The sequence below is a fragment of the Scylla paramamosain genome, chromosome 42, assembly GCF_035594125.1.
Source record: "Scylla paramamosain isolate STU-SP2022 chromosome 42, ASM3559412v1, whole genome shotgun sequence".
Classification (NCBI taxonomy): Eukaryota; Metazoa; Arthropoda; class Malacostraca; order Decapoda; family Portunidae; genus Scylla; species Scylla paramamosain.
The window spans coordinates 4827501-4839354 of record NC_087192.1 but is presented as its reverse complement, the minus strand read 5'-3'; the positions used below and the strand labels follow the sequence as shown (position 1 = coordinate 4839354).

The window sequence follows — 11854 nt, the reverse complement described above, 5'->3', positions numbered from 1 at the left end:
TTTATTATTATTATTATTATTATTATTATTATTATTATTATTATTATTATTATTATTATTATTATTTTTTTTTTTTAGGAATGAATTTTCGTATCATTTTGGTCCAAGAAGATTTTAGTAAACCTTTACCTATTTCATACACACAAACACACACACGGGGCAGGAGAAAGGAGGGGACAGCAATTAAGATGACGTCATGCTAGTCTTTGGTTGTAAAACAGAATCATAATCTTATGAACGCTTTATTGAGAACTAGTCAACACTGTTGTATCATGTTGCTCACAATAAAATGCTAAGTAATGACGTATTAATGATTTCTCAACAAGAACAAACGTTGATGTGCACTAAAAATAAACACAGCAAAATGTACAGATCGTCATAATATACATAAAGTAGCGCAGCAGACCTTTCAGAATAGAAGGACGTAAAAACCAAGACAAGCTGGGCAAACGATTTCTTTTTGACGAGAAAGGAGGTGTGGAGCGAGTCCGGGGTGCGGGAGGCGGGCTGGAGCCTTGCATAGTGCGACGCGCTGGGCCGCCCCGTCGCTGGTCGGGCGGCGCTGTACAGACTAACTCCCGTTTTGATATTCATGAGGTTGACTGAGAATAACGCAGATACGTTATCAGTACATTACTCTATCTGGAGCGTGATTAACAGTAACTGGCATTCTGTATCATGTGTTACCAAAATTTACAAAATTGTCGCACATAGGTACTACATTTTCGGTTAATAATTGAGGGTAGACACGTAAAGAGGACATCGTGGAAATGAACAGCAAATGAGATATGGAAGTCAAGGAGAGATGAGACCAGTGTATATTATTCGTAGTCCAATTTGTCACTCAGGATATACACTGAACATCAACAACACCAATGGCCTTTTGTATACACTGTTTAAATTGTTTATAGGTTTGAGTAATGCACATACGTAATTAGGATTTAGATCGCGAAAACATTAAAGACCAATTAATTTTTTTTGCGGTTGAGCCACAGATAAGCGCAGACGCCCGCGAGGGCCAGTGTTTGGGGCCACCATCCTCGCTGGGGCGGTCTGGCCCTCGTCCTCGATGCGGTGCCACTCGACCTCAGTCACCAAGGTCGCCTGGCCTTCACATGACACGAGGCGAGGCTTCTCTTTCGTGGACGGCAACAGCGAAATTAAGTCACATCGATTGTAACAACCTCAGAACGTGGAAAAACAACTATGAAACAATCACATTGTGACATTCAAAACATCTAACCGAATCAAACTAAAATCGAGGGTCGTGCTACTTATTACCTCGACTCTACCAAAACCAAGAAGAACGAGAGGCTGGGAGTAGGGCATCACTACGTCCCAGCAGACTTGGCAGCGTTCATCCCGCCGCCGGCGACGGTGGTTCCGGCAGCGGGGCAAACAAGAGCACAGGATTTAGCGCACAACGGGCATTAAGTTAGGTTGGCCGGCCACAAGCAGCGCATTTTTCTGTTTGGCAAACACGTAAGGAGCTTAACCAACACGCATTGTTGCCCCTGACTCATCGAAGGACTGCTTGTGTTTGTTAGTCCTTGACTTTCTAAGATTTCATCAAGTCGTTTAATTAAAAACACCAAAGTAGCACTGAAAAGCGTTAAGCGGACGACGGACGTGACGGTGTATTCCTGCGATCTCCCGACTCGGTAACAAGTCTGGTTAAGCCTAAGTTGTCTACAATATTCGGCTCTGTACTGCTGTTAACAATGCATTGGCTTAAATATAAATTTAATTTCGATTCAGAATTAAACTAGGATACTGTCAACTTACCAGAGAGCCGTTACAAGCCTATTGAGGGTTTTTTTTGTTTGAGGTGACAATATTTAGATCTTGAAGGACACGCACAGATGGCACAAATTATATAACGAACATGTTTACATTACTGTATCGTATATATTAAGTACATTGTGTATGGATCTTCCATCATGCTCTATATTCTAAACGTCATATTAATTATTAGAGTTTACTAAGCTGGTGTTCCAAGTAAAACATTGCTGCCGAGCACACCTGCCATCAGCCTCCGGACATCACCATCAGTGGCCTCGGGCGTACCTCGCCCAGCGTCATTACTGCCTCAGTCCCTATCGCTATTCGTTCTCCAAGCGGGGCTGGCTGGGACCACTGCTGCAAGGGAGGGGCTCCTGTCGCCTCCTCATCGTCGCCACCGCCCAGCACAACCCAGGAGTCACCAAGCTAACCAAATGACGTCACAACCTACAAGCGACACTCCGGGCAGGGCGACGCCCCTCCGCCTGCCCCGCCAGCCACTATACTCGCATGTCGATGACTTGACGCTGGATCCCCTCTCTGATGTTGACACGGATACACGGCTACGTTATATGTGACCTCTTCTTAACGACTAAATACATATATATTTTCTTAACTAAGTAATAGATTTCCTTTAATTTGTAATTTCATGATATGTAACAAAATATTGTAGCTCAACGGGCGCAGTTTGCCAACAGGAAAATCCGAAGCCTAACAATCAATCCAACGTAATTGTTATGAAATCATGAATTAATGAATGCCGATGGTATCAAAGGAAAGCTAATGCATCACATGATATGACATTTGTGGCATGTACTCTTAGTTACCTTAACTATCATGAAGTATAGAAATTTCAAGAAAGAAGATACTATAAAAGTCTACAATGGTTGAATGCAGCTTTTGTTGAGAACTCGGAGTAAAAAAATGGAATCGATCTTAAATTTTGTGGTGTCTATATATATATATATATATATATATATATATATATATATATATATATATATATATATATATATATATATATATATATATATATATATATATATATATATATATATATATATATTTTTTTTTTTTTTTTTTGAAGGATTTCAGTCAACCATTTTCAAGACTACTTAACATCAAGAGTGAATAAGTCAACAGAACATCACAAGGTCCACAAGAGACGACAAGGTACAGCAGGAGACGAGCTTCCAGTTCCATTAGAGTGGAGGCGAAGTTTGATCCTAAAAATTACGAGCAGAAAGAGTTTTGATTATCCGATTTGGGAGCAGCTGTCCCCACTGGCAGAGGGCGGAGCACGGCTGCCTCAAAGACATTGAAGACACAAGATACCGACTTTTATACATTCAAGTCACAAAATCTTTCTTAGTGAACTCGTAAGTTTTGAATCTGTATGTATCGAAACACATTATATAAGTAGACCATTAAAAAGACTAGAATGTTTAATAACAAGGCATTTGTGCGCGTTCCCACGATTAGAAAGTTACAATAATTTTGAGGCGCACTAGGTCCATGCACTGACAAGCTTCAAAAAATAATCACACACAATATATCATGCAGAAGAGATATAGGAAAGGAAATCTACCCAACTGGCTCGTCGCTACACTGGTCCAAATGTGACGCGAATATCGGCAGCGTCGCCCACTCTCGGAGGCCCGGCGGGCGGCGGCGCGCTGCAGACGCCTCGCGATCTCCTCCTCTGACGCGACCCCTCGGGGAGCACAGCCCACGGGTAGGCCTAAAGTAGCTAAGCACAAAGTGAAATTCCGAACTGAACTTTGAATACTTTGTGCTCAACTCATGAATGTAGTACTTGCGCATCTCGGAAACACTACACTACCTACATTTCTTAGTTGTTTTAGATTACCTTATATAAAAAAACACATTTCAGGATGTAGGATTTGTACCTATGCCACTGGTGTTAAGAAATCAAACGCCTTCATCCATCCTGACATAATAAAAAGGACGCCCTACATTATATTCCTCGCTGTAGAGCAACACTGGACACTAGTCGTCTGAACATAGAATGGAAGTCACTGCTGGAACAGTTAGCTCAACATTCCAGGAGCGGCCATGAGAAATCAACCAAAGTAACGTACAAACAAACGCCTTTCTCGGGTTTGTTACTGCTGCGACATGTGCGTGAATAGTAATAACTCATAATGGTTGCGACACCCGTGGGGGGAAGATTAAATAAGGGCTTACTCGAACACACTACAGTCTCACCTTGTGGCTGATGAGGCTCGACCTCCCACGCCTCTCCGCCGCGAGCCACACACGCCGCTTGAACACTCAGGTCTCATTAGTATGACATAGTTTTGATCTTTCTGGTTATGTTCATCTGCTTCGTGCAATTAACTATACACTGTCTTCCTATACAACTGACACTCCTTTGCATTTGCCTAAAAAATACGAATGAAAAGTAGTAGATTCTCCACGGGGAGAATAATGGTTGGTTGGTACCCAGTGTCCTGCACAGTCACGTTATTTCTTTGCACAGTTCATTGCCACCTCGCACTGATGATCATCACATTCGCTAAGATGCTGGCGACTGTTACAGGACTGAACGAGGCTAGTTCATAATAACCTTCAATGAAGTTTAGATGATAATGATGGTTAGGCTAATGACGACTGTTACAGGACTGAAAGAGACTGATTTGTGTAAATCAGTAGTGAGGTTTTATCTCAGTACACACAAAAATTACTGTAATAAATGTGACTACAGGAATCTGTGACAACTGATAGTATGAAAGAAGTCAAGGGAAACGGACAGCTGCAAGAATGTGCCTGGTGACGAACGGAGGAAACTACAACACTGTCTTGGATGTGAAACACGGAGAAGAGGCTGGCAATTAATAAGAACCTGAAACGTGTTGCCATAAATTTGAAACGGTTTCAGTGTAAGGCTTGGAAACAAGGATAAAGTCGTGGCCAAGACCGAGGCGGGTTATGCTGTGCTGAGGCATGAAGGTGACTGCACGGGCGCCGGGTAGTGCCGAGGCGGCCAACGAAGAAGAGTAGCGCAAGGCAGGATGTAGTTATAGGTCACGGAAGAGTGAATGCAAAGCCTTCGGTGATACATGGTTCTACGTTTGATTACAGATTTATCTAAAGTTCTAAATCTAATGGTCTTATGAACCACGGAGCCACTTGTTGAACCTTAATCTTGGCATATATTACACATCTGCTTATAAATAAAGATAAATAAGGGAAACAAACGGCTGGAAACGCCTCCCGCCAGTGACGCGTGCATACAGGGAGTTTGTAGTGATAATTGAGGTAATACTTTCACACACACAAAAATGCTTCTTATTTCCTGAAGTCCCATAAGCCTTTTCGCATTATCGCCTCACCCTATCCGGCACTGTACACCTCGCCCAGGTCGCAGCGAGCCCTGGAGCAGTCCGGCCCGCCCGCGGCCTGCTGTCCCGCCACGCCCGTCGCTCCGTGGGCGGAGGCGTGTCGGTCTGATCCAGAAGTCACCTTTACAATCCCATCTTTCGTCATAACTATAAACACATATTACATTCTTCTCTTCCAAACCCCCCCCACGTTGGCCTGTCTCAGCGGGTCCTTAATAATATTTTGCTAGTCTCGTAATATTAAGTACTAATATATCCTTTCACATCACATAATGCAGAGTGAAGAATTGACGAGGGACGAAGGTAAGGTATTAACTCCTAAAAACTGTATAAACTCTAGTGGCGTTAAGAGAAAATATCATCATAAGGACAGTTCAAAGAGGCAGCAACACTTAACCAGAACATCTTGAAAATAACTTCCACAAAACTCCTCGACGAGGCTTGACACCCCTGCACGTGGGTCGGAACAGAACACTGCTGCCTCCAGCCGAGACAGACGACCTACGCTCTAAAACTTCCTAAACGAACTCGATAATCAGTATTCCCAAACTATTCAACAACTGTGTGTGGCAAAGAAAGAATAACAACCCGGTTTTATAGAGTGGGACCCATCTTAATTATAAATCTTTGGTTCAAGTTTATATAATTGATTTTCATATATAGTTTATATCAATATTATATACATCAACAACGTAAAGATGATATATATGTATATATGCAAACTAGACTTTTCATCAAAACAACATTAGAATGTGGCTATAAAATGACATCCATTCCTAACGTTTTTTTTTTTCCAGATACAAATGCCGTGTATTTATTGCTGTGTGCGTGGTCTACTAGCTAACTCAGGAGCCCCGGGGCAGCGAGGGCTTGGCAGAAATCATCACAATGACTGAACTTGGAGCTGTGCTGCAGTAAAAGCTACATGAAGCTGTTCTACCTCGTATATTCTTGACTTGCTGTAGCTGCGTAATAGTTCATCAATGGGCGATTACGAGCTGAGCGCAGGCGGCGTTATCGACACGAGGTGTTCTCGGGTTTGCTTTAGGTCTTGGACTCTGCATGCTGGATCTTTTGATAACGGTGGAGCGAGACGCGCGGCCAGGAAATGTGTCGCCTCCCACTGACGGCTCGTAATCACCCGTCTGGTCACAAGTACACTTCAGGCCACGAGCGTTGAGTAAGTTAGCGGACGGCCGACCTTACAGGCGGCGACCCTCCCGCAGGCAGGACGGCCCCCAGTTCAGTCAGGACTACGGTCTACTGCGGTCAGTCGACGAGCAAGCGTTCGAGGAATGATGGTGGAGGTGGTAGTGGTGGACTGGTGGTGGTGTGGTGGTGTGGTGGAGACGGTGGTGTCAAGGGCGTGTTTATCACAGATTACAATCTTCAGCAGTCATCTTCGTCTTAATACCATCATTTCTCAAACTTGTTCGGCCAGTAGATGAGTTCTAATTTCAAAATAATATAAACAAGTGATGGTACACCATCAGTATTATAACACTGACACGACTACAGCACTGCAAATACACTAAAAACGAAAACAGAACCATATTCCAAGGCAATAGCATGTGTTTGTTACTGTAAAAGCCTTGTATCCGATTGATCTTTCTTGCAAGGCAACAAATTTCTAAGTAATTGTTATTCTACGATAGAGCATCATATATATATATATATATATATATATATATATATATATATATATATATATATATATATATATATATATATATATATATATATATATATATATATATATATATATATATACACGCTCTAAACCGATACCAAAATTACTTAATCCCTCTATTTGCTGAGGGACCAGAAGGGGAGGGGGAAGTTCGAGGGGGGATGGGGGGATCATCAAAACACGCGTGGCGGTGAGCGGCACTGCCGTCACCACCGCAGCCTCGTGCCTGAGGAGTAGGTGGGCGGGGGGGAGAAATACTTCGTGAATGTCTCTTACAACTGCCAAAAATACCAACAATCATGGAAGTTCCTAGTTCATATAGAAATCGAACACAAAATATCTAGTATGATTCAACATTCTATACTGCTTAGAAAACAAATATGGCCATATTACGAGATGAAAATTCTTCAAAATGTAAAAAATGTTTGCTCATTGAGCTTACCAGCAATGTATGATGTTGTAAAACGTTTCCCTGCTCAGCCCTATTGTTTTATTTTTACTGATCTTGGCTGGGAAATGTTCGCCTCGCTGGAGACGTGGTCACTGCAGGACACCTCTCCGCGCGGCCACAAGGCAGACATTTCGAAGCACTTGACTTTGTGTGAGTTTTGCTTTTGTGCGTTCGGGGAGGGTTTGTGCGTGTGTGTGTGTGTGTGTGTGTGTGTGTGTGTGTGTATGTGTGTGTGTGTGTGTGTGTGTGTGTGTGTGTGTGTGTGTGTGTGTGTGTGTGTGTGTGTGTGTGTGTGTGTGTGTGTGTGTGTGTGTGTGTGTGTGTGTGTGTGTGTGTGTGTGTGTGTGTGTGGTGAGCCTCCAGGTATGGCAGAAAAACTTTGTTGGGGCTGAAAGCGCGGAATTTAGTGCGTGAGCGTGTGCGAGGGGGAGGGGGCGATCCTGTGTTGGGGTCTCGGGTGGGGATAGCAATGAGGGGGGAAGGGGAAGACTTCTGAGGTACGTGCGGAGGCCCCTCCATGAAGTCCAATGAACCAGATATATATTTCCGAGGACTGTCGTCGTCTCTTTAGGCTCAGTATTATGTAAGTGTGGTTATCGCGATGATGATGATGATGATGACACCTGGCTGGCAGCACACCCTCCACACGGCCACTAATGTGCACAAGTTAAACAGAACCGAGTCGTCCTCATCTACGGACGAGACTGAAAAAAGGCATGGAATTCAATGTGTACCACCGAGTTGCGTACTTGACTGTTCAACTAATAGGGGCCATGCAAACGCTGCTCAGTTTGCTGGATGGTGGAGCCGGGCAGTGGGTCGCTTAGCAGGACCAGCAGCAGCAGAAGACACTACACCTAGTTGTGTTTTGGGGCGGGAGCCTTATGAGGGGTGAATCAAGGCATGTGGTGCCTCAGGTGTGGAAGGGGAGGGTGAAAGGGGGGAGGAACAGGACACGGATGCACCTCAGATGGAAGGATGAACATAGAAAGATGTGGAGGCATTTCCGGTTTTGTTTTTTGAGTTTCCAGAATGTGTTTGGGTTTGGGAAACTTGAGAATTGTGATGTCTTCTTCCACGGCGTAAACACAAGACGTGAGACGACGTGACCGCCAACCACTCAGACGAAGCAAGCGATGATGTCGTATTCAAAGAAGAGGGAGACCATGACGAAGATGAAGTACAAGACGAACATGGTCATGCCGAGACCCTTGTTCATCTTCCATTTGGAGCATGCGATGGCGACGATCACGAACATGAGCATGCCGAAAAGCAGCATGATGGAGCACGCCATGCCCTCTGTGAACAAGGAAACCAGCATGAGTACTCAGCAGATGATCAACTGTCTTTAGTGTGACTACAGAATATTACATGATGTACTGCGATTTATTTTGTGTACGGGTTGTTAATAAGAACTATTACATTTTTACACACACACACACACACACACACACACACACACACACACACACACACACACACATGTACACACAAGAGCATTAATCCTTATAGGTGGTCAGATTCTACAGTGAGGTTTGCCTGTGTCTCTACTAAATCTACCAATCGACTAATGAATGAAAGATAAAGTATGATTGATTGATTGAAATTATTGAAAGACTGATTTAGTTAATGCGCCGCTACAACGGGATCATCTGGTGCCGTGGTGACCTGGTGGAGTGTGTACCTGACTTCACTTCGATGGGGTTGATGTCACCGGGGTCTCTCCCATTGAGTAAATTCTTGACCACCTCGCCAAGCGCAAAGAGGAGCCACGGGATGGGCAGCCTGGGGAGGAGAAAATAAGGTAGCGGTTGATTTATGACACACCTACGCCTTATGGTTTAACATATCACTACTACTACTACTACTACTACTACTACCACTACTACTACTACTACTACTACTATTACTACTACTACTACTACTACTACTACTACTACTACTACTTCCACTACTACTGATATTGCCACCACTATTACTATTGCTGTTATTACTACTACGACCACTATGTACTTCTACTACTACTACTACAACAACAACCACCACTACTACTACTACAACAATAACTACTACTACTACTACTACTACTACTACTACTACTACCGTCAGCCTCTCTGCCACCCTCCTATAACCCCTGCTCTTCTCTACAGTTTCCTGCTTGCCACTTCCGCCTGGAGGCCTCGTAAGGTGGAGCAAGGACTGATACAAGCACACAGACAAACAAGAGGCAGGACCAACCCGCAGGTGACGTCAAAGAGATTACTGCCGACGGAAGAGGACACAGCCATGTCGCCGAAGCCCTTCCTGGCCACGATTACGGAGGTGATGAGGTCTGGGACGGACGTGCCCGCGGCCAGGATCGTCAGTCCCATCACCTGCAGCAACGCGAGGACGTGAGACAAGTGACGACTGTGAAATATTTTTGTGGTAAACCTACATCAAATGGAGATGGAACAAGAGAAAAAGAGAAGCGAAATAAGAAGAAAATAGAAGAAAAGACAACATAGGAAAACTAAAACAAGGAAGAAGAAAGAGAAATATAGAAAACAGAAGAGTCAGTACCAAGAGCAGTTGTTACCACATCTTTAATCTGTGGCCTGCTGTAAGGAAATGAAGTAAAGTGTACGTGCAATATTCTTAGGTTGTACTTGTGATTATAAATTAGGAAACTGCCATTATTTATTCCTAGTTAGTGTGTGAAGTTTTCTGGACCACAAATTTGATAATTACATATATTTTGTCTATGCAGATATGTATATACCTTGTGAAGTTGTATACATATGGTTAAATAATGTATTAAGGGACTCCTTGTTGTATGTAGTCAATGAAATACCTATCTATCTGTGTGTGTGTGTGTGTGTGTGTGTGTGTGTGTGTGTGTGTGTGTGTGTGTAAGAGCAATCTGTTGGATCATGCTAGTTATTGGAATTATATCCTGTATTTTACGGGCAAAAAAATAACCTATCTATCAAGCTATCAATATATGTTTCTATCAGTCTGTCTATCAATCTATTCATCTATCAGTGTCCAGGTTTACCTCTGGCGGGATGTTGATGGCCTCGCCCACCAGGGAAGCCCACCACACCATCAGGTAAGAGAAGGCGGCGATCCACGCAATGCTTCCCAAGAACGTGACGAAGAAAAACTGCTTGCCTGTATGCGCGGAGGATGAGGATGAGGATGAGGAGGAGGAGGAGGAGGAGGAGGAGGAGGAGGAGGAGGAGAAGTAGTGATAGTCGTAGTAGCAGCAGGAGAAGGGAGAGGAAGTAAAAAATATTGTATTAGTCATCGGAAATCTAGAAATGTTCTACTATCATACCTTAACCCGCCCCCCTCTCTCTCTCTCTCTCTCTCTCTCTCTCTCTCTCTCTCTCTCTCTCTCTCTCTCTCCCCCTCTCTCACCTCGCGGGGTCCTGGTGTCTGGCAGAGTGATCCACAGTGGTATGATGAGAGGAGCCACCAGGATGTAGGTGATGCGTTTCCTCCAGGTGCTCGGCCAGCTCAGGTCAATGGGCTTGGGTTCCTCCTCCTCGTCGGGATCGCCCTGCAACACACCACCCATCGACTCCCCGCATTAGTGGTTGGTTTACTCGATGGTGGCTGTGCAAGTCTTCCTCCTGCTTATCCTTCCTTCGTTTTCTTTCAATCAATCTGTCCCATCCTACCCACCCACCAGCTAGCCAGTCAGCCAGCCAGCCACCCCATGCAGCCATAGACTCTCTCTCTCTCTCTCTCTCTCTCTCTCTCTCTCTCTCTCTCTCTCTCTCTCTCTCTCTCTAGTTGCAGCTTGGAACGTGCACATAATCATCTTCGTAGCCTCTAATTCAGCCCACAATCGAAAGCTAGGAACGTTGCAAGGTTGTGGGTTTGTTTCTCTCTCTCTCTCTCTCTCTCTCTCTCTCTCTCTCTCTCTCTCTCTCTCTCTCTCTCTCTCTCTCTCTCTCTCTCTCTCTCTCTCTCTCTCTCTAATGACCACGTGCTTTGGGGGAAAGTAGCGAGCGAGGGGAGGGAGCAAGCTAGTGGTGCAAACTATGCTATGGGTGACTGTGATTGTGGTGGTGGTGGTGGTAGTGGTGAGGCATGCCGCAGCCTCTGAGAATGGTGACGCGCCCGCATCATAAACAACGGGTGGGGGGTGAAGATGCTGAAGAAGGTGGGAAAGACAGAAGGAACAAGATGTAGGAGGATGAAGAGGAGGAGGAAAGAAAGAGAACAAACTTCGGAAGAAGAGAGAAGCAGTAGCCTAATGGAGTCAATATGAGGAAGATATATAAATGAGTCTGAAAGAAAAGCTGAAATATGTACAGATGATAAAAAAAAGAACAGTGAATAGGAAATCATAACTGTGAGGTGAGAAACGAACAGAAAAGTGTAGTAATGAGACAGAATATAATACATAATTCCAAACGAACTCCGAAATGTTTAAATCAATGATACAACTGCAAGAGAAAAGGAAGGAATAGAAGTTACGATTCAAGGAAGAAAAAAAAGTACAAAAAAAAAAACTCACAATATGAAAAAAAGAAAGAAGAAAAATTAAACGTTGAAAATATGAAAACGAGGAAA

General features: G+C 44.0%; 1 protein-coding gene across 19 annotated transcripts in view; it reads right to left on the bottom strand.

The window, feature by feature from the left end:
* Nucleotides 1-226: 226 nt before the first annotated feature.
* LOC135093175 (sodium/potassium/calcium exchanger Nckx30C-like) overlaps nucleotides 227-11854 on the bottom strand; it is a 352301-nt gene continuing 340673 nt past the window's right edge. For all 19 annotated transcript variants that reach the window (XR_010263241.1, XR_010263240.1, XR_010263249.1 and 16 more), the window contains 5 exons: nucleotides 10691-10832; nucleotides 10326-10441; nucleotides 9527-9663; nucleotides 8973-9073; nucleotides 227-8587 (listed from right to left, as the gene is read on the bottom strand). Coding sequence is in view for 9 of the 19 variants with exons in the window: in XM_063992123.1 (XP_063848193.1) it covers nucleotides 8409-8587; nucleotides 8973-9073; nucleotides 9527-9663; nucleotides 10326-10441; nucleotides 10691-10832 (675 nt within the window). In the remaining 10 variants the exon portion in view is untranslated. The remainder of the gene's footprint in view (nucleotides 8588-8972; nucleotides 9074-9526; nucleotides 9664-10325; nucleotides 10442-10690; nucleotides 10833-11854) is intronic.